The following is a 23618-nucleotide window of genomic DNA, read 5'->3' as shown; positions in this document are numbered from 1 at the left end:
AAAAGAGCATAACTATCCTCTTAGTACAAGAAAAGGGCAGGGAGATATATCCCAAGCCCTAAAGCCGTTAGATAGAAACACGATCTGCAGTCCCTATGGTCCTAAAGATAGAACAAAAGTACCTAGCAGATATAAACTAGCTTAGGTTGCTAGATACATGGATAAGTGCAACCAAAGTAAGTAGTAACGGGGAACTCGCCCCTAAATCAGGACCCAAAACTGAAATCAAATAAAAGAAAAAAACGGCGGCATGTCAGTCCTTGTGGTGGAGTGACAGCATAATGAATAGCTAGTCCAAGGAGCTTTAAATAGGGTTCCCAGAGAAACACCCATGGGCGGGTGTGTAAACACAGAGCCAATCAGAGTTGAATTGGGAGGTGTCCACCTTGTCCCTGGTAGCCATGGCTACCGGTACACTAATGCTTTGTGCTGTTAGTTTAAATGAACCCAGAGTACTTACATCTAATGCATAATGCAGAGGGATATGAAGCGCTTATAAAGCGCCAGCCAGCGATCACATGGCACTGACTGATCCCTTCTGTAGCATATCATAAGCCTCTGAGGTCCGGATTGTAGATGGGTGACGTCATGACGTTAAGGGGGCGTGGCTACGTAGCCAGCGCCGAGATCACATGACGATGCATGTGATATTATACCCGATGCTTTATAGAAGAAGATAAATGGCACTACGGTCATACAGACCGCCAGCCAAAGCATCAGAGATGATAACAGGCATCACAACCAAGGCATCCGTTATCCGGAGCCCAGGTAGTGACGTCATGACTCTGATGCTTTGGCTGGCGGTCTGTATGACCGTAGTGCCATTTATCTTCTTCTATAAAGCATCGGGTATAATATCACATGCATCGTCATGTGATCTCGGCGCTGGCTACGTAGCCACGCCCCCTTAACGTCATGACGTCACCCATCTACAATCCGGACCTCAGAGGCTTATGATATGCTACAGAAGGGATCAGTCAGTGCCATGTGATCGCTGGCTGGCGCTTTATAAGCGCTTCATATCCCTCTGCATTATGCATTAGATGTAAGTACTCTGGGTTCATTTAAACTAACAGCACAAAGCATTAGTGTACCGGTAGCCATGGCTACCAGGGACAAGGTGGACACCTCCCAATTCAACTCTGATTGGCTCTGTGTTTACACACCCGCCCATGGGTGTTTCTCTGGGAACCCTATTTAAAGCTCCTTGGACTAGCTATTCATTATGCTGTCACTCCACCACAAGGACTGACATGCCGCCGTTTTTTTCTTTTATTTGATTTCAGTTTTGGGTCCTGATTTAGGGGCGAGTTCCCCGTTACTACTTACTTTGGTTGCACTTATCCATGTATCTAGCAACCTAAGCTAGTTTATATCTGCTAGGTACTTTTGTTCTATCTTTAGGACCATAGGGACTGCAGATCGTGTTTCTATCTAACGGCTTTAGGGCTTGGGATATATCTCCCTGCCCTTTTCTTGTACTAAGAGGATAGTTATGCTCTTTTTATGACCACAGTGGTGACAAAAAAAAAAAAAAAAAAAAAATTTTTTTTTTTTTTTTGTCACGCTTAGGGTCAATTATTATTATTTTTTTTTTTTGGTCTGTTTTTACCTACAACGCACCTTTATCTTTTCGGTGCTTAGCATCCGTAAATGGACGCAAACAGACCATTTTTTGGCGACCACTAGCGTGCCTTCTATATTCGGGACGTCTATGTGGTCTCCATAAGTAGACTTTGGCCACGACCTGACACATCAGTTGGGATTAGCGTACTGTAACCCCTGAAGAACCCACTAGGTGGGGGAAACGCGTTGGGTGACGCGCTCTTGATGAGCTAATTTTTTCACGTGTTAGTCATTTCCATCCTTTGACGCACGGTGTTATACCTGACCAAGTATGGGATTCGTCCTCCTATTAGACTGAATCACCTTCACTTGGACTATGACCAATGATTTACATCAACAGAGTCTTATCGTATGACTCTAATCTGTCATTGTTCATATTACACGAGTGGCAAGTGTTTTTGCTCTACAAGTCGAGCGTAAAACTTACGTTTCGAACATCCTTCTGATTACTAGTTATAGGTGTCTATTTACATCATAACTCCTCTTGTGATTGTTTGTGTGTGTTTTGTTCTTCTTTTCTTTTAAGTAATTTAATAAAAGGTATTTTTTAATTTTATCAGTTTGGAAGGTCCTAGTGGTAAACTTTCCATAGGTCTAACTGGGACCCTATTGCCCTTGTAAACTTGTGGTTTTCCTAGGGGGGCTTACTCTTTTTCTGCTGTTATAAAACGGCGCTATATGCTGGCTAAAGCCAGTACTGCATGAGGTGACACGTTGGATAGGCTCCAACAGCAGAGAGGCTGGTAACATACAGTAAGAGAACCCCGACGGACGTCTTCCAACATCGGAGCTGTACAGCCTTATATCAATGTCTTTAGAAGTCAGACAGTGGATTGGAGAGGGTTAATCCTACAGCTAGTGGATAAGTGTCTGATAGGTGAAAGCCCGATTGCTGGGACCTACCTGATTGCAAGAAAAGGGGTCTTGGGTGTCTGAAAATTACAAGGGGGCGATCAGACATGCAAACTATCAGTCCGTTCACTTCTATGGGACTGCGAGAGACCGGTGATACTGTTAACATTCATTCAGGGACACGTGGACCCCCGTACTAATCATCGGTAAGGGTCTCATCAGCCAGACCCTCACCAAGCTGATCCTTATCCCCTTCCTACAAGATAAGGCATAATCTTTTCATGGGACAACCCTTTTACTTGATCCTTACAGGATGGAGTATACCAACACTTGGGACTGAAAGTTACATTCATACCGCCAAAAACTTTTTTTTTTTTTGGTTTTAGTGAAAAATAAGAAAATTGTTGTTAATTAGACCAACACAGGCAGGAAGAAATATACATGCAGAAACAGATTTGCAACAACCTAGAATCTCAGCACAAAAGCTTCCATGGTGAAATGTTGGATCGCTCCCCATAATTACAGAGATCGGGCTCTCAAATTTTTCGACTTGTGGCACCCATCTGCAAACATTTTTTGGCCAGTAGTTTAAAAAAAAAAAAAAGAATGTGCTCCCCCTCCTCATGACACACCAGGGTGGCGCTGCAGTACAGTGGCTGGGATCACTGGTGTGAGGGTAACCCTCGCAAGAGCCATTCCTTCCCCTGTGTGGAGGACTCCTAGGGATCACCTTTTGTCCACGTGTGTTGTGCTAATGGCTAAGTATGGGGAGTCTGGGGGGAGGGGGATATTTCATTATGGTCTGGGGATGTGTTGCGTGGCATGGTCTCAGTCCGTTGGTTGTAGTGGTAAGAACCATGAACATGGAGGTGTACCTTGACATTCCAGACAACGATGTGCTGCTGACAATGTGGTAATACTCTAGGAATGGTCGGCCATACTTCCGACAAGACAACGCGCCTCGTGAAAAAATCCAACACAGTTTTATGCTGGTTTAAGGCTATGGATGTTCCACGATTCAACCGGCCAGCATAGAGTCGTGAGCTGAACCCTACCGAACTGGAATGTCGGGACAGGAAATATGAACAGCGCCCATCTTCTTTGAGAGAACTTGCCAGACGTTTGAAGGGTGAATGGAGGGTAATATCAGTTGAAGTGCATCAGACATTAGTAGAATATATATCACAGAGAGTATGGGATGTCATTGGGGCCAGAGGAGCCCCACTAAGTATTAACATATGTAAGTAAATACTACTTTTGATTCTTGCTCAGGTGTTCAATTACTTTTGGTAGGATAGTGAACGCTCACTGTAAACACTGAAGTTTAATGTGCTACTACTATCAAATTTAAGAGCCACTGTTGGTAGAATTTGTTCTTTTTAGTGATTATTTGGCCATTATTAGTTGCCCTGCATAAAAGGTATCTTTAAGTCACAGTCCGACAGCTCCATTTTCAGCATGGACTCCTTGTTTGGTCAAATGGCTTGATGAAGGCCAATGTCTGGCCGAAACGTTGCCTGAACTGGCTACATGGATTACTAAAGTTCTTGGTATATGTTGAATAACTAGTTGCACCCTTATATGCTGCCGCATTTACATATTCTACAGTCCGACAGCTCCGGCGGTGGCTTATCTCCTGGATAAAAGGATCACGCACTAAAATGTAACGCCCCTGATACTTCTCTCTCCCAACGTAGTCTGTCAAGGGAAGCTGAGCCGTCCGTATATACAGAGTCGTCCAGCACAGCCTTAATGAGCGGGTTTGGATGACTAAACTCTAAATGCGTATGGAAGGGCCTTTAGGGCAGCCAAGAGCAGATGTTACACCACAGCCTTACCCTACGATGAGGAGTCATTTTAATTTGACGGTTATATCCCAAAGGGCCGATCAACATTGGTAGACCAACCGCTTTTACATATATCAGATTTTCAACGCCTCCGACCCCCTCACAGGATCCTCTGAGCCATGGCCAAGATTTTTTCACCATTGGTCTGAACATCTAGATTGCTTGCAAATCTTCAGAAAGCATGCAGAAGTCAACATGCAACAGTGTTAGTAAAAGAAATCATCACCACCAAAGCAAGAGGTGTGCTCACTTTCAAAGTCAAGGAAAAAGTTTGGTCCCTGATCAAGCTCTGTGCATGTAAGAACTTTTAAAAGATTTCCCATTTGGCTCCTGAAAAAGGAAGAGAAAAATAAAAAAAAGAGAAAAAAAAAAGGAAAGAGGTGCTAAGTGTATGAGATATAAGAGTAGACATGCAAGCAGATGGCAGTCTCCGGTGCAGAGATGGTGGCTCACATCCTGTCTCATCAGCCCAAGAAAGAAGAAGAAAGTTCACCGATTGTCTTGTGACACATTTAGCAGAAAACTTACTTTCAAAATCCAGGAAAAAATGTGGATAATTTTCTATTTCCCTGGTTAGCACTTTAAGAAGATTACCCATCCCAGCACACCTGGTGATATAATACAGAACAGTACACAACAATCAATGCATGGGTTAAAGGCAATCATCAGACCAAATAACATATGCCCTTACAACCTGTGGCCAATCACTGGCAGGGTGGAAGAAGCGTACCCGGTCTAGCTGTAGACCAGCGATGGTGGCAGCTTGGTTCTGACACGAGGCAAATGGATATGGACCCTCTCCATATTGAGGACGTCAATTCAATAACTAAGGCAGCCCCCTTCTTGGTCATGGTTGATGCAGAATCCGAAAAGGGGACTGGTTTTAGTAACCGCTTTGCCGCAAACAGCCAGCCCCATGCTAAAACGTCCCCAAGAATTGAGAGGTCCACACCACATGACCTAGTGTCGGAACTAGAGGGGCCAGAAGCGCTGGACCCAAAACTGGATCAGGTTAGCGTTTCCCTCCCCAGAGAACCCCTTGATCAGTGTGATCCCCATCGATCGCTTGAGAGAAGAGGCAGGGCCGCCAGGAACCACTTTGTTTCACGTTGCCTCCACTCTGCTTTTTCTGGTTGGCCACATGAATAGCCATTTGAATCAATGATCGCCCATGTGGCTACCCAGAGAAAACAGCTGAGCCAACAGAAGTGAGATGGCATAACCACCAACTCTGCTGATTAGACACTGGTGTTCAGCAAACCTAACCAGTAGAGCCAGTTTGGGTCTAACTTGGCTAAAAGTTCAATTCGGCACAAACCAGAATTGAGCTTTTAGCACTGTTCCACCCAAAACTGTTTTCATGAACTTCTGGTTCAGTTCAAACAAATTCGGACGGAACCAAACTTTTTGCACAAGTTCGGCTGAACAGAACTTGTCAAAAGCTTGCTCCTCACTCATGTAGGCACTATGCTATCAAGATCTTTGAAGAGAACACCTCATTAAAGTTAGTTCCCACTTTGGGAACTTCAGCTTCTGAGTTTGCATTTCCAGTCTAACCAAAATAACCAAGTTTGAGTTGAGTGCTTCCTTCTGTAACTTGACTACACGACGGGGTCTGAAGGACTTCTTGGCGAGTGCACCGTCATGTAACAAGATCCAACTCAATGCGACGTCTTTATACTGATAGAATCGATACTTTTTGGGTACACGATGCACCGAGGAGGACAACCTACACCACCGATTGGATATCGGATTATACAAGGAATTTACTGAACGATGTAAGGAGCAAAATCAATGCACAAATTAAACCTTGTAGGAGTGGATGTAAGAACATTAGTCGTGAAGGGACCTTCTGCAACAATACTGGAAGTCAGATCAGAACCACAGAGACTTGCTGGACCATGGAAACATTCCCTCAAAAGTTCTGCTGTAGACCAATTACTCATGAGCAGCTGGGTGAGAGAGGAAGTTAAAAGCAGTTGTACGACAAACTGTATGACCCATCGTCGGGATAGGTCATCAAGAAGGAGTCCATTACCGGTGACTCTCACAGATTAGCCGATTGCTGGGTCGCTGGGTCAGTACACAGACATGCTGTGATGCTGAAATGGAGACTGTGCACTGCAGTACTAATAATGCACTGCAACGATCTTTGTTACACAAAGTAGCCCTCTTCAAGGGGTTGTCCAAATTCAGAAAAACATTGCCGTTTTCTTCCAAACATTCTAATCAAATAAGGCAACTAGTCTGGGTTTAGCTGTGCCCAGAAGGTAACATGTATGTGGATCGTTAGCCATATCACAACTGTTATTTCACCTTCTCATCTACTCTTAGTTTGTTATGGTCCATTCTGGTTCTAGACTTAGTCTAATTCGTTCAATGCTCCTAAGTGGATACAATTCTCTATACATACGGCCACTGGTTTGCAAAGCAGAATCTTAAAGTGTACCCAAGTTTTCAAGAAGTTCTCCATACCCTCTTCATTTGCTGCTGTTTGCACCCTATTTCATGTCCGTAGGTTCTGGTTTTCAGGTGGTCTTCCCTATTTTTCTGCCATTTGCCCCTCCTGAAAGTAGCAAGTCTAGCATTCTGCCAGTAGTTTACTGTCCTGCACTTTCTTGCCCTGTCTGTGGTCCAATCAGCATGGAAGGTAGTATCTGAATGCCCGCCAATGTGCTTTCCCAGGACAATTCCTGCATTCTGGCCAAATGGTGAACAAACCCAATAAAATGTGTGTACATGTATACACACACAGGGGAGGCAGAGACTATGGAGATAGTTATCACAGTGTCTACAGATCTGTCAGCCTGCAGCCTCAGTGCAAGGGAGCCGCTTGTGAAGATAGCCTCCCCATGTTCTTGTTACTAAAGAAATTGTGTACCCAACAATACAGTGGACTGCAGAAAAGCTGGAAGGGAGACGACTAATGGCCGCCACTTCAAAACGAGATTTACAGTGATAAAGCAACAACATTTTTAATGCAAGTATACTACAGAAATGGTCCCATGGTCCACGTGAAAAAACGTATGGCATATCCTATTCCTGTCCATCTCAATGGACAAGAAGGACACGCCAATGTATGGGACAGCACACGACTAGTGCCCATGTGCTGTCTGCTGCAATTAGAGTTGTACCCAAGTGTTTTGTGTGCAACTTGCAGTTACATTAGTATGCCACTTGCCTAAGGGGGCACTCACACACTGCTGATTTACTACAGATTTTGGTGCAGATCTATACCAGATTTCACCCTCTCAACTGACTTCAAAACCCAAGACAAAACCTGCAGCAAAATCAGTGATGTGTGAAGTGTGTGCAACATGCATAGGATAGAACGCATTGATTTCATTTTGGTCGCGTGCAAAAAACCCCAAAACACTGCACTTTCTATTTTTCTATGTATCTGCCCACCAAAGGTCCCGATTATAGAGTCAATGGAGGGTGCGCAAATGTGAAACGCTGCGCAATTCTGCTGGAAAAAAAGAACACATCTAGAACTCACAGACCAATTAGCCATTTTAATCAGTGCGTACTTCTGCCACGCACAAATGAATATGCCTTGCTGGGGCAACGAGTTCAGTAAAATGCACCGATCTGTGCACAAAAACAAAACATAACTCGTCCCACAAAAAGTGCTACGCTAATCTGCACGAATATGCGTACGCTCGATTGAAGCCGGCCTAAAAACGCGGTGTCAGGATTCCTACACAATGTAGTACGACATGGTTCCCACTGAAGTGAAAGGCCGAGCGTATTGCTAAAAAAGCGTGCCCGACTACCAGCCTGCGTATATACTGTATGTCTGCAATCCACTGACAAACGGGCGGATCGGATCTTTTATGCCATCACAGAAATCCTCAACTGTCGGCAGGTCATCTCCTTGTGCGGGATGTGTGGCCAACATACAGGGAAAAAGAGCGGCCACACTAACGATTGCAGGTAGCGAATGACTGTTCCCACATTCCAACTCTAGAAGAAAGCAGGTTTCATCACCAACACAGAAAAGTGTTCTTTACTGTAAAAGCAGTGAGACTGTGGAACTCTCTGCCTGAGGACGTGGTGATGGCAAAATCCATAGAGGCGTTTAAGAGGGGACTAGATGCCTTTCTGGAGGGGAAGGATATTACAGGATATAAATCTTAGGTTAATTGTTAATCCGGGTATACAAGCAGGTAAGAACTATTAGGGGTTGATCCAGGGAACAGTCTGATTGCCATTAGGGAGTTGGGAAGGAATTTTCCCCCAGATGGGCTAATTGGCTCCTGCTCTTGGGGTTTTTTCCTTCCTCTGGATCAACAACATAGGAGGATAAACAGGCTGAAATAGATGGACATTGTCTTTATTCGGCCTTACATACTATGTTAACTCTGTCCTCTACTTCCCTCCTTTAACCCTTTTCAGTCCACTGTCTGACCTGTGAAGACATTATCATTTAGGGCTGTACAGCTCCGATGTTGAAAGATATCCGTTGGGGTTCTCTTACTGTATATTGCCAGCCTCTCTGCTGTCGGAGCCTATCCAATGTGTCACTTCATGCAGTACTGGCTTTGTATAACGGCAGAAAAAGAGTAAGCACCCTAGGAAAACCAGAATACAAATTGGACTGGGAAGGGTTAAACTGAATGACTTGTTATATCGTTGATTGACGCTCATATGCGCAATTTGTGTGTCCGTAAAGAGAGCCCCCCCATCACCCCCAAAAACCACCTCCTTTGCAGCAGCTCTTTGACACCCATATGGGACAATGGATGCCGACCCTTCTGTGCAGAGTTCAATCCATTTGCACGCGTTCTTGTCCGGCACCGACGTAGTCTGTGTCAGCGTCTACATATTTTTTTTGCCGTTTTACCTTTAACGCAAAAATCCCGAATATATCCCAACATGTGCACTAAAACGGGGCACGAGAGAACTCTATCCGACCACCTACAGCATACATAACAAATGACAGCTTTACCGACTGCGAGGGGAAAGATTAACCCCGATAACCTGGATACTTCCAGCCTTTTCTAATAAAACCCACCAAACTTCCAGTGATGAAAAGGCGCTAGAAAGCGTATATGTGAGGGTCTGTTTATTTTCCCGTAAGCTGCGGTCGCAGGATCGACCCCGGCCTGTGCAAAACCATGAAAAGGAAAAAGGCCGGCGCTTGTCTGCCGAAGGAAAACTTGTTTTTATTTTCGGTTAATAAAGGCCCACAATGTGTAACCTTATCTGAGCGGGGAAGGTGGCGAGGAGGATTTGTTTACTTTGTGCGCAGCGCAGGATCTCCCCGGGGGCTCGCTGGTTATGTGATTAAGCCCAGTCATGTGAATTAAGGGCGTACGTTTGTTTAGTAGACGCTGGGCTGTTGTAAATGTAATAAACGTGTCCACATTACGGAGCAGACAGGAGCTGGAGACTGTGGCTTCCAGGCTTAACCAGGGGCGAGGACGCCACCTCAATCTGCTGCATCTAATGGGAGCGTGCCCGCGGGTACCGGGCCTGGCGTTGGCCGAGCTCTAATCCTTCTTCCAGGTCAATGAGGCTATTGACAAAGCGGCGACCGCAACATACACGGCGACAATGTACCAATACTTACATTTACGGAAGCCACGAGGCTGTTCACACGTGAACCGATTATCGCTGCTACCGGCGGGGGACCGGCGAGTGTGACGTATGTTAAGTTGTGGCCGTTTATGGATAAAACGGATCTCAAAACAACAAACTTTCTTTTTAGGCCAGGCTCACAGGAGTATTGCGCAGTATACGGGCTGCGAGGTATACGCGTGGCAGGACGCAACAAGATTGCCACATACTATCTTGGCGTAGAATACGTGCCAAGATAGAACATACTGAGACTTTTCTCGAGCGCACCATTTATGTAATTTGTGTAAGTGGCCATGTTGCTCAATGGGAAACTGGTACCGTATATTAGGCGCACGCACAGAATACGCAATTCCCATACGCTCGTGTGAGACAGCCCCAAGATAGACGATTGCTCATTATTTCCCAGAGACGTTGATAGGTTAGCCACAACATGCAGTTCTTGTCAGGCTGGGTTCCCACGGGACATATTCTCGGCAGAAATCTCGCCGTTTGGCCACAGCGAAAAACCACCGGGAAAGCGCAGCTTCAAAACTCGTGGCACTTAGCTGTGGGTTTTGGAGTGGCTTGGCCGCGTGCTTTCCCATTTCGGCCGGCTCCTACATAGAGGAGAGCGCGGCCGCAACAGAAAACAAGGTAGACATGCTGCGGCCAGGGAAGCCACGCCACAGTGCCAGCTTTGCCACGACGGATTGGCCGTCCTGTATGGACGAGATTTTTGACAAGTCTCGTCAATATGGCTGGCTAACACTAGGATTAGCGGCCGCAGGCGGATTTGTTACAGTAAAACTCCGCGGCAAATCCGCCCTGTGCGAACCCAGCCAAAGGCCCCCTGCACACGGGCGGAAATTCCACGACGGGACTTCCCGCAGAATTTCCGCCCGTGGCCGCTGCCATAGAATTGCGTTAGAAAATGCAATCCTAGGCAAACTGACGCGATTTGTCCGCGTGAAATCACACGTGGAAAACAAATCATGGCATGCTCTATTTCTATAAATGTCACTCCCCGGCCAACGGCTCTGCGTATGCGTCGGCTGGGCGGCAGCCGGCACATCAAAGAGACAGAGCCGCGGAAGCAGGCGAGTGCTGCACTGGTCCCTGCAGGGGCTCGGGTCTGGTCCCGCAGCGAGAATTCACAGCCGGCTGTCTGCAGGCGGCCTAAGGCATTCAGCTGTACCCCCTCCTTTTGTTTCTCGTTAACTTAAAGGGGCATTCTGGAGACTACAGTCCCACCGGATGGGTAAAAACTGATAGATCAGTGGGGATCCGACTGCTGGAACTCTCAAATATCCCAAGAATGGGGGTCTCTTTTCCCCAAACGCCTGTGTGGCTTCTCCCACCTGCAGTGATGTTGCTGAATGAAGTGTTGGTGGCGCAGCGGCCGCTTCATTCATTTTAATGGTACTGATGGCAATAGCCATCTCCGGTAATCCCAATGAAAATAAATGGCGCGGCGCAGCACGTGGCACGGCCAATGCGCCATTAAATCTACTCCGTACTGTGGGCCCACAGTGAGGAGGAATGGAGAAAGGGGGCCCATTTTACCCCAGATCGGTGGGGGTCCCAGGGGTTGGACTCCCACCAATCCATTAGTTTTTACCCATCCAGTGGATGGTAAAACACATTCAGCCTTTGAAATACCCTTTAAGGCTATATTCACACGGGTGAGCACGATATTGGGGTGAGAAGCCCAGCCTGATATCGCGCTCGTCAACATGCGTTTTACCTGTGGACGCAAAGCCTTTTTCTTGTAAAGTCTTGATTCGAACACGTCGTTTTTTAAGCCCTTTTCACGTGAAGAAACTTACTTATAAGGCCATTAATGCTCCTCTGGGTAATATGCAAATAAAGGAGATGGAACAATACCTCTGCAGCACCACCGATTGGAATGGTCCTCTAATAGGTGGCGCTGTAGAGGTAATATCCCTTATTTGCATATTACCCAGAAGAACATGAATGGCCTTATAAAAGTCACCTCCCTCACCATCTGGGTGCTCTCCCTAAGGAGAAAAGATCCTGACCCGCGTTACAGGCCTCTCACTAGTCAAGCCAGAAACGTACTGCATACTGATAAGGGGCAAATACCCCGAAACAGCTGTCTGTGTATGGATTCTAGCTTGATTTTCAATTCCCGGTCATTGTTACAAGGCTTGTATAAAGAGTCTAACATAGATTTGCAGGAATGCTGCCTTCCAATTGGTGGCGCTGCAGAGATATTGTTCCATCTCCCTTATTTTCATGTTAAGACGCGCCCATGTATGCAAAGCGGTGTGTTTTTTCAGATGCTGCGAAAAGGTTGCCAAAGGCCACTTTCACACGGCGAGACTTGTGTATCTCACATTGCACAAATATAAATCCCATATATTCGTAAATGAGCAATTTTTTTCCGCATCGCGGTGCGGGGGAAGAGTAAAAAATAAATAAATCAATAAATCACAGCATGTCCTATCTTGGGGCGTTCCCTTGGAACACATTGCCCATGGTTTTTAATGGGGTCGGCAAAAGCGTCGCACTGAGTGTCATGTGCCCGCGGGTGCAATGCAAGGCTTCCCATTGAAATGGGAAACACTCGCCGATCCTACGGTCAGCCGTGCCGGAGCATCGCTACTTCTCTGAAGGGACACTAAACCGCTTCGCATCCACGGGAAAAAAAAACAAAAAACGCACATTGGCGAGGGAGGGAGCTTAGCAACGGAGAGCGCTAGAACAATGCAGGGAATCCCTGCAGCCACCAAAACAATGAAAGGCATCCCAGCCCGGCGGGTGAAGGAGGCTGCGCAGGATCGTCTCCACTCCATTCACTTCAATGGGACTACTGAAGACGGGAGCACAAGCGCCGGGACCTGCTGGTCTCTGACAAACTGCTGACAATGGTGGCTCAGTGGTTAGCACTGTTGCCTTGCAGCGCTGCGGTCAAATCTGACCGAGGACAACATCTGCTAGGAGTTTTCTTCGGTGAACCTTTTAGTATGTTCTTGGCATGGACCGCACATAGGGGATAGCGAATCCCTGTACGGCGCTGCAGAATATGTATGCGCTGACTAAGAGGAAAAGAACATCAAAGTGTTAAAACTAAACTTGTGGCAAAAGGTTAAAAAAGACTCAACTTGCAAGCAGCGTGGAGAATGTCTGAATAGCTAATAGTGCTGAGCAGTAGTGGGGTTGGAGACAATGGCATGCGAGCGGCTGGGTAATAACCGCTGGCAGCGGGAGGACAAAGCCCCGTATTGTATGAGGAAAGGTATTGTCCGCGGAAACCAGAAAGCCAAACACACACAGAAGTAGACATTGTGCAGCTGTTTTGACAACCCTGCAATGCTACTCCGTGGATTTCCTGAGAAGGAGACGCTTACGACTCACAGACTACCCTATAGACCTATACGTGAGGGCGATCTGCTGTCGTCTGCTGCCCCCTGCTGGAGGAAAATGTAAAAAAAACCGCCAAATTACCTGAAAACAGTAATCGGTAATTAACAGTGTATGAAGGCGAGATCCTGTCTTGGGTCCTCAGGGTACGCGTCGCCCGATGCCGTTACATGATCATGTGATCATCTTCACTCCTATTGTTTTAAAAACAATAGAAATAATCGGCCAGAATCCGTCATTTGTCCCCAAACCCTCTGGAATAGTAAAATCAGCACCTTCCGCAGTAAAGCTATACACACGGGGACAATCCGATTCGGAAACATTGTTGTACTAATTGGCTGCACTTTTCTGCTGCGGATTTGCGGATCCGTATGTATATTAGACCCAGATTTCCTGAGGAGCCATGGAGGAGCGCCCACAGTGTGTGGACCAGGTTTTTGTAGTCTCAGGCTTTAGATTGCAGACGGAATTTCTGTGTTGAAAGTCTGCACGGAAATTCCACCCATTGTGAACCCGCCTAAGGCCTCATGTCCACAGGTGGGTTGGATTCCACATGCGGGAGCCCGCAGCAGACCGCGCTTAGCTGTCCAGCTCTTCACTGCGGATGTGTGCGAAAGCGCCGGTGGAACCTCCTGGGATTAAGGCTCAATTACATGCAACGATTATCGCTCAGGATTTGCACGCTAGCCGTTACGTGTAAGTGTGAAGCCATCGTGCGCTGTTTGCTCATTTGTCGTTGAGTTTCAGCCTTCATAAAAATGGTCGTTCCTTCATTTGCTTTTCGCTTACTTTAAATGGCATTGGTTCAGTCTTTCAAGACTGAACAACTTGAGGGGAGGGGCGATTGTTTGCCTTGCCTGAACACAATGACTACTTGTTTACTCATGGAGTGGTAGACAATGGCTTATCTTCCTACTAATTAAAACCCTGCAGGCCAGAGATTCCTCGTATAAACACACGCCCGCCTGATCAAACATATACAGTGTTTACTTTAGCTAATGAGGGAAATGGAGAGGATTTCAGATGATTAGCTGTACATTTAAATGTTCAGCATTTCTATGCAAGTGACACTAATTTGGTCAGTCGTTCGTTCAAACTATAATCGGTGTGTGTGAGGCTTTGGCCGAGTATACACTGGTGTTCACTTCAGTGTTCATTTTTCAGTGTTTCTCTTCTGTCCTAAGAGCAGAGAAGAAAAACGTATCTTGTGAAACCCCCATGGCCGCCTGCAGACGGAGCCCGCATCGGAATCTGGTCCTGACAGCAGCAGTGTCTGCACATACCGTTTAGTCTTGTCTTCATCTCTATTGATGATGGACCCGGTGGCTCGCCATCGCACATTCGCAGTAGATTCACACCCCCACTCCCCCACCCAGGTGATGAGGTGGAATCCGCACACTGACTGCAATTTAATTGTGGACGGGTCGCAGGTCAGACGGCTTCCACTGACTTCAATGGAAGCCATCGGTGCAAAAATAGAGCATTCCGTAACCATACAGGAAAAAGCGTTTTTCCGTAACATGCTATGGAGAGCATTTGCTGCAGATATGCATATAAAATAAAAGCACAGTAAATGCGTATGCAACACGGATGTAAAAACGCACACATGGGCGCCAAAATAAATCTCACAGGAACACGCTGTAAAAAAAAAAAAAAAAAAAAAAGTGCATTTTCACAGACAAAAATGGCATACGCCCGTGTAAATGTAGGTGTATATCAGTATTCGGGGCTTCATGGCTATTTTCCGCTAAAGTCCTGAATGGAAAAAAAACAGACCCCATTATAACCATTAGAGTTCATCATACGTTCTATTCATTCAGCCAATGGATTTCATAAGGGAGGGGGTCCCAGACGGGGAGGGTGGGCCGTGTAATTTCCGGGTGGACGCTCCGTGCAGAAATTCCGCAGCATTTACAGTAGCAACGAAATGCAAGACATTTTGACAATATCATCCAGAAGCTGCGGAAATTATCCGCACAAAACCCGCGTGAAAACTGACATGCGTAATTCACGATCTGGTGAACTCCGCACACAAATACGCGGTAAAGCTTCAAAATCTGCACCAAGGGGGCTTTCTGCTGCATACAATGCCTGACATTGTCTGAACCAGGAAATCCCATCACATTACTTGGCTCATGTATTATTCCACAAGGTGACCACTAGGTGGAGCACAAAGCTCACATATTTGGTAAGGCAGTGCTATGCTAGTTATTATATAAGGCCAAGCACAAGCGTGATAGACCCATTATTATCCCTCCCTTACGTCAGACAAGAGTGGCGCTGGGAAAGAGGTGGTAGTTCTGGTATAAAGGGCAGTAGGGTGGCTCAGTGGTTAGCACTGCTTGCTGCTGGGTAACATCTGCATGGAGTTCTAGCTTCTCAATATATTTACCTGCCATCTATTACGTAGGACAGCATCGGCTGCCGCGTCTTCCCTACTAGATGATGTCCTATTTGCCATCCCCGTTCCGCGCTCCTCGGGGCGGTGACACCGCTGCGCACAAATCCATTTTTACATCCATGATAAAAGGTCAACTTTAATCCAGAATAGATGGGATCAATGGACATTTTAATGAGGTCTGCTGCAGGGGGGGCGACGAGCGGACCGGCGCTCCAGAGACAATCTGGGCACAACTTGGGGAATTAGGGAGAAGTAAAAAGTTTCAACTTTTTAACTGTCCCCCATAAAATATTAGAGGTCGTCGTCTCTCCTGATGCCAGACCCTTTCATGATGCCTACTGGGGTGTATTGACATCCCAGACCCCATATATAGCAGAGATGCGCTAACAAACAAGAGTTCTAGCAGTTACGGGCTAAAATGTGACTGAACAGCGTGTAATGCTGCACTTACCCTGTAGGTGGCATACTTCAGCCTAAGGTGCTGTAAGGAAGAGTGCCATCTATGTGGACAAAATGACCCACTAGATCCACAGATACACTTTCTTGCAGATCCCCAACCATGAGCTTGTGGACTTTTTTTTCTCCCCCCTATGGAGCTTCGGACGTGAAAAATAATGCATGCCCCATTGTCATCGGTTTTCGTGGACGAGACTTGTGCATGCAGTATGCAGGTCCGTGTAGCGGTGTCCTTGTACTGTGCCAAGGTGAGTTGCACCCAAGTTTCATAAGTGCAATTTACAGTATGGCCATATGACTTGCGGTTTAAGGGGTTGTCGGAGTTAAGGAATCCCCTTGTCAACGGGTCCCACATGCATTAAAATTAAAAAAAAAAAAAATCAGCAGTTCCTCACCTCCCCGAGTTGTCCTGCACTGCCGGCTCCAGCTTCCCTGTGACAATTTTCTTGCTCAGCCCGTCTACAGACAAGCTGCAGCAGCCAATAGCAGCACTCGGTGATCATCGCTGAGCGCCGTCATTGCTGCTGCAGCAGGTTTATGGGACGCCTCAGCTGCCTGCAAACAGACAACGAAGCCAACGGGCAAACGGGGAGAGGCAACTGCTGGTTTTGTATTTTAATGCATTGCGGACCAGTTGACAGGTTTCCTTTAACTCGAAAAACCCTTTAAAAAGAACGGGCAGCTGAGCGGAAACCGAACGGACCCCGCAATAGCCAATGGGTTCCATTCAGCAATGTCTGGTTCCGTCCTCAGCCAGTCATGCTCCCCAAACAGACCAGGAGAGCTGAACCCTGGGCGCAGATGTGAAACCACCCTTAGACTAGCCCTTTCTCCTACAATGCCCCTTGTCACTAAGCTAGCCACTGTCACAACACCCCTCCATCAGCAATGTGGAAGAACCTGACAGTTAGTAGTCAGCCCCCTGCAGGTAAGATTAAGCATTGCAAGGGCCTCAGACTAATCCAGAGGAAGCACCCAATGGAGATAGCCCCAACCTTCTATCGGGGGCGAGAGTACAAAGGTTGAATAACCCCGACCACTAGAACCTGCCCAGCGTCCTCCTGCCCCTACAGAGCGAAGGCCACACAGAGGCCTACTGTATGCGGCCCTTACCAAAAGGACTATGATGGTGGATCGGTCGGGATCTCTGGCTCCCTCCTTCCTGAGGCTGGGATTCTGGGCTCCTGCACACTGGCATCCTTTGTTGGAAGTGACAGTTTTGCGCGATAATGCGCTCGTTAGCAGGGCCTGCGGGTGAGGTCACGTCGATGGAAGTTTGAATATCGCACTGATCGTTATAGCGAGAGGAGGCAACGCTGGCGAGAACACTTCCCCTCCTGAGATATAACATTGGGGCGATGTGTAATGCACAGAACTCTGGACACAGGTTTAGGATCTTTCCCTGGTTTGTACCAAGATGGAACGCAAGCGCAGGGCAGCCCAAATCAGGGGGACATTCCGCTGCTAATATTTCCATGAGTAGAACCCAAGGCCCATAAAAACCTGTTTTTCCCCAGTTAAACTAGCCTCAGGCCCATTGTCCACGGGCGGATCAGATTCTACATGCGGGAGTTCGCAGTGGAATCCGACCCTGCCCGCGGCTGAGTACCCTGCTTACCCGTCCACGTCTTCTGTGTGCCTGTCTGGGTCTTCTATTTTCTACCTTGCAAATGTGTGCGAAAAGGTCCAAAAGGTCCACAAAACCAATCCGCATGCTTTAACTTATGTGGGGACGCCCATGCTTCCCTATGGGCAGCTTGAGTTGCGGATCTTGTGGGTCACCCGCCTGGATTTGGCAAATGAGATCCGCCCCTGGACAATGGGCCTAAATGCTCCGACAGAACAAAAGAAATCACGTAGGAAATATGTGGAAGAGTCATTTAAACGAATATTGCGACTACTTCTGTGAGGAGTTCCATGGTCCTTTGGATGAATCAATTAGAAAAACTTTTGAGATCCAAGACCCCTTGTGAGGATATTCTAGATTAGATCCCTTTAGTGAAAATGGCTGTTGGTTTTCTTGCAGACGCATCTGCGGAATCTGTACGATTTGGTGCCCCTACTAACGCCACTCGTAGAGCCTTATGGCTCAAGCTACGGTCGGGTGATACATTTCTAGAAATAAATTATGTGCCATAGGGTTTAACCCTTTCCAATCCAATTTGTATCCTGGTTTTCCTAGGGGACTTACTCTTTTTCTGCCATTATACAATGGCGCTATATGCTGGCTAAAGCCAGTACTGCATGAGGTGACACGTTGGATAGGCCCTGACAACAGAAAGGCTGGCAATATACAGTAAGAGAACCCCGACGGACGTCTTCCAACACCGGAGCTGAACAGCCTTAAATCATTATGTCTTCAGACGTCAGACAGTGGATTGGAAAGGGTTAATGGTGAACGTGTCTGGACCAGAGCTGGATAAAATATTAGAAGAGGCAGCAGACAAAAGAAGTGGTTTCCTAAAACAAGCCACCTAAGAAGCATGCTACCCCATATGTGGTGTGGGATGAGGCAAAGGCTTCCTCCTCAACCCAAATTCTACTTCAGGAACATCTTCCAAGGAATGACGCCAATCTTGTGGGGGGGAAGATTATTATGTTGTTCCAGTACCTCCAGATCAACAAGGAAACGGCTTCTATTTAAGCGGATTCTTTTACAAGTCTTCAGAAGAATGATAAATCTAAATGACTTGAAGTTGAATATTTACAGGAAGTCCAGGATGAAATCTTTGAAGCCCATCATCCCTCTCATACCGCAGAGCTCCCTAATGTGCGCTATGGACTAGAAGGACGCCTATATACAGATACATCCTTGGTATCAGCGATTTATGAGATTTGCAATAAAAAAAAAGGAGGATCAATCCTAAAATTTCAGTGTCTTCCCTTCAGCATCTCTTCGGCTCCTGGGGTCTTCACCAAAGTGCCGATGGAGATGGTGGCATTCCTCAGTGAACAGCGGATGAAGGTTTTTCCATAACTCCACGATTTCTTTCTTGTTACAAGTTGAGAAATAATGAATGATCATTTGTTAAAAACACAAACTGTATTTCAGAGGCTTGGCCGGATCAGACGCTTTCAAAAATCAGATCGGAATCCCCATAAGGCAAAAATTGTTTCTTCTGGATTCGTCCGCTCAAAAAACCTTCTTGCCAGAAGACAAAAATATAAAAAATGGTGTTGAAAATTTCTTCATTCAGCCCTTCAAGATCCTTACAGCAGATGATTCTGTCTGATTGGGGCAGAAAACATCTTGAAACAAAAGAAAAAAAAGGTAACAAGTCGAGTAAAAAAAATTCTTGTTGGTGGAAACAGATCCCAAATCTATCTGAAGGGGTGGACTGGGTTCAAGAGCCTCTCAACAAGAACCATGGACGCAAGTGAGCGAGGCCGAGGAGCGGTCTGTTCTGTTGTCCGAGGGCATTTTATATCATGGCCTCAGTTTCTCAGGCATCAAGGAGGTAGCAGATTCACTTCGAGGTCTAGCAAAAAAAAATAAAAAATTCTGGGCAGAAGGCGAGTCAGATCCATGTCAGTAATTCGTGGGAAAGGAGAAGAAAATATGGTAGCAGCAGAACTTATCATAGTGGATGAACTGAAGAGCAAGGGTGCCGGTCACAGTCAACTCTTGCAGCCTGGAATCACTTCCTAAGGCCCAAAGTCCGCGAGAAGGGAGGGGGGGCGCGGGGGGGGGGGGGGGGGGGGTTGTTTGATTTTTTTGGAATTTGCGCATGGCCCCCTGCAAATCAAGCCGCCTATTGTCCGCACTTCATTTAACATGTGCGGATTTGTTTTTATTTGATTTGCGGATGTCACGCACGGATAATAAATCCCAGCATGCTCTGTTTTACTGCAGATCACGCACGGATGTGCTCCATTCATCTCTATGGGAGCTTATGATTCGCAAATACATTTGTGAATTCACTGCGAATTTGAAGGTTAAAATCAATTATGGTGGTGGAAAAAAAACCGCGAACTGCGATCTCTTGCAAACAATAAAAAAAAAATAAATTAATTAATTAAAAAAAAAAAAAAACTAATTTAAGGCCTCATGCCCATGGCATGCCTGCAAAATATCACAGTAGAATCAGACCCGGGTTCCCCCCCACCTCCCCCTCTCCCCAAGACCCTGTACTCACCTCTCCGGATCTGCCGCGAGTGTCTCGCACGGCAAGCCGGCACGTATACGCAGTGCAGTGCGAGATGCGCCGGCACTGGGCGGTGACGCGGATTCTCGCAGTACTTCCGCAGTGCTTATAGTGGAAGTACTGTGGGATGGACGGATTCCATTGACCATATTTCCACATAAAATAGAGCATGCTGTGATTCTCCCTCGCGAGCGGAAAATCACAGTCGATTTACGCTCGTGGGCATGGGAGAATCGTTTACCACAACATGTCTATGGACGGACATTGCTGCGAAATTCGCAGCGGGTGTCTGACTGCAAAATCCGCAGCGATAATCCGTCCATGGACATTAGCCCTAACAATGACTCGCAGTTCAGCCGCTGCGCAAATCCACATAAAAAATATATATATACGCGTGTCATGTCAAGCTTAGGAGATTGGCAATAAAGCAGACGAGTTTTTGTTTCTGCAAAAAAAATACTCGCAAGTCCCAAAAAACCTACTGAAGGCCAATCCCAGCGCAGCAATAAGGAGATTCACACAGGGTAATTAGCCCGGAGTATGTAGCATTCATTTCTCATTTTACAGTCCGCCTAGTTTATTCTACGGAGTCGGTTACTTCCAGGTTGCATGGCAACCACTTGGCTTCCCCCTCCGCGATTCTTGGACTACATTCTTCAGATTTGTGAGTAAGACGGGCGAGAGATGATACAGGCTTTGGTAATGGGCGATAATGGAGGTCCAGATACAAACACGTCGGCCCATGGCAAGAAGAAGGAAGGAGGGTCATTATCTACAAGGTGATGTCACAGCTCCCGGAGGAGCGAGGGGCTTACGGACCTTCCTCATGTAGGATGCCTGGCGTTGACTCCCTCCGCCCCAGAGCCTTCATGTAACTTCTGATTTTACCGTGTTCCGGGCTGCAGTACTGGATGTAGTAAACATAAAGTGGAAGCCTTCAATGCGCTTATAATAAAGCTCCGGCATCCCGTGTGGGAAATCCCAGGAACAGCAGCGGGCGCTCTGTGCGAGGAGGGAGGTCTGACATCCCCTCCATACTGAGCCGCTCACACAATGACAGCCTTGTGGCACACTCATTTATGCAGCTCACAACTATTAGACGTCACGGCGGACTGGCAGCTAGGGGAGAATTAGGAGTCCAAACTACTAATTAAACTTTTTCTAAAAAGAGTGAAGAAGCAAAAAAAAAACAACAAAAAGTTAAAAACAAAAAGTAATAAACTGTAGAAAAGTCAAGGTTATGGGGTACGCTGCGTAGTCCAGCAAAAGGAGAGGCTGGGTCACACCGGCGCTTTTTATTTCCATAACTAGTGGCGAATCCGGCACACGACTGGCACGAACGGCGCCCGATGGTTTCCATAAACATCTGGCATCTTATGCCGGACTGGCACTGGAGGCCCCAATCAGATGCGAACATGATATAACACATATAGGTGACAACCAGCCTATAAGAAGGGTCACTTAAAGGGATGGTGTGGCTTCCATATAAAAACAAACATTTATGGGCCGGGCACGAGGTAAAAAAAAACAAAGCGTATTCACCTGTCATCGTGCCGCCAACAACCACCCTACCCCCTCCTAGGCATAGCAAGCAGGCTCCTGCTACTGAGAACCCAGCTTGGTGGGGGGTAATAAGTAATAATTACCTGAAAGCGCTGCGAAATAAGTTGGCGCTATACAAATACCACGATTTATTTATTTACTCCGTCTACCGCCATGAGAAATGCCTGCTGTGGCCAATCAGAGGTTGCAGTGTCAACTTCTGAAGTCCTGGCATTAGCGCTCAGATCTTAGGTGTCATGATGCCAGGAGTTTGCTGCGCCCGCTGATTGGCAGTAGTGGTCACCTGATTTCTGGCGGATGGGGGCAAAGCAGCGGGAGTCGGTTAGCTGTGACCAAGGCGATGGAGGGGGTGTGCAAGGGATGGTGAAGGCAGGTGAACATGTGCGGGTTTTTTTTTATTTTAACCCATGCCACGACGAAGATTTTTATATTTAAACCACCCCTTTAAGTAGCCCACACACCAATAACTATCGGATAAAAGATCATTCGGCCAAAAAGTTTCCCCCAGCTGTCCCATACACACGAAGAATGGGCTCAGGCGAATGGGTGTCTGCAATTCACTCCTTCTTTCCCATATCATCTGTTGGGGAAAAGCTAAGCCACCCCTATACCAATTAAGGCCGGTCTCACCCGGACATGCGGAGCCCACAGTGGAATCCGGCCATGTCCCCGTGCGTCGTCCATACATACCTGCATTGTGGATGTATAATCTGTAATGCGGATGGTTCGGACAGCTCACCATCGGACATGCGCAGTACAGATCTGTTTTTCAAAAATTAGTTTTTTTCCTGCGCTAACGTGGGTACCCATGACCTATCTGCAATGTCAATTACGGAAGGGCCGCGGGACGGACGGCTTTCATTGACTCTAATGAAGGTCGCCCGTGCGGAATCCGTAAAAAGATAGAACATGCTGCGATTAAATTTCCGTTAGTGGAAATCACAGTCCACTCATGTGAGCGGTCATAGCGAATGTTCTATTTTCGGAATGCATGCAATACCACGGCTCGTCCGTGCGGGTGAGAATTCCGAAATGCAAATTTGGTCATGTGAGACTGACCTAAGAAAGTTGTTCGGCCAATGTCTAATTGCTGGGAGCCCCGCCGATCACTAGAAATGGGGATCTTAAGTTCCCATTCCACTTCTCTGCATGACCACAGGAGGAGTTTGAATAGATCGATGAGGGTCAGAAACGCTATCTTTTCTCCTTAGGGAGAGCACCTGGACGGTGAGTGGGGAGACTCAAAAGGCTATTCATGCTCCTCTGGGTAATATGCAAATAAGGGAGATGGAATAATACCTCCACAGTGCTTTAAATCCCAAGTCATTGTTACAAGGCTTGTATAAAGAGTAGAGTTGAGCAAACGTACTCTGCCAAACTTGATGCTCGAGTCTCCCATTGTAGCCAATGGGGTTCATTACTTGAGTAGAGCTCTCGAATTTTTACGAGAAGCTCGACTCGAATAATGCGGACCCGAGCATTTGGGTGCTCGCTCATCTCTAATAAAGAGTCTAACTTTGGCTTTAAGGAATGCTGCCTTCCAATAGGTGGCGCTGTGGAGGTATTATTCCATCTCTCTTATTTGATTAGCTCAATGGTCACACCTGAGCGTTGTTACTCTATTCAAAGTTTATGGGATGGGCAGAGACAGCCTATTGTGTGTTCAGAGCGGTGTGAATGTACCGTTATTTTAGGAGCCCACAGACTTTGAAGAGAGAGAGTCTGGAGAAAAAAAAAGTTTTCTTCCCTGAAGTTTCCCTTTAAGGCCTGCTACAGCAGAAT

The 23618-nt window shown here is 46.8% G+C and overlaps 1 protein-coding gene across 2 annotated transcripts in view; it reads right to left on the bottom strand.

Annotated features, from left to right (window-relative positions):
- The window catches only part of CYRIA (CYFIP related Rac1 interactor A), a 72761-nt gene that overhangs the window by 22151 nt on the left and 26992 nt on the right, over nucleotides 1-23618 (bottom strand). The window contains exon 3 of one of the 2 annotated variants that reach the window (XM_066589179.1): nucleotides 4854-4933. In XM_066589179.1, the coding sequence (XP_066445276.1) occupies nucleotides 4854-4923 (70 nt within the window). In that variant the 5' untranslated portion in view covers nucleotides 4924-4933. Of the gene's footprint in view, nucleotides 1-4575; nucleotides 4656-4853; nucleotides 4934-23618 lie in introns of both variants that reach the window. The other variant, XM_066589177.1, reaches the window with a different exon arrangement.

Source organism: Eleutherodactylus coqui, chromosome 1, assembly GCF_035609145.1.
Source record: "Eleutherodactylus coqui strain aEleCoq1 chromosome 1, aEleCoq1.hap1, whole genome shotgun sequence".
NCBI lineage: Eukaryota > Metazoa > Chordata > Amphibia > Anura > Eleutherodactylidae > Eleutherodactylus > Eleutherodactylus coqui.
The sequence above is the reverse complement of the archived record's forward strand: the minus strand, read 5'-3'. Positions and strand labels throughout refer to the sequence as shown.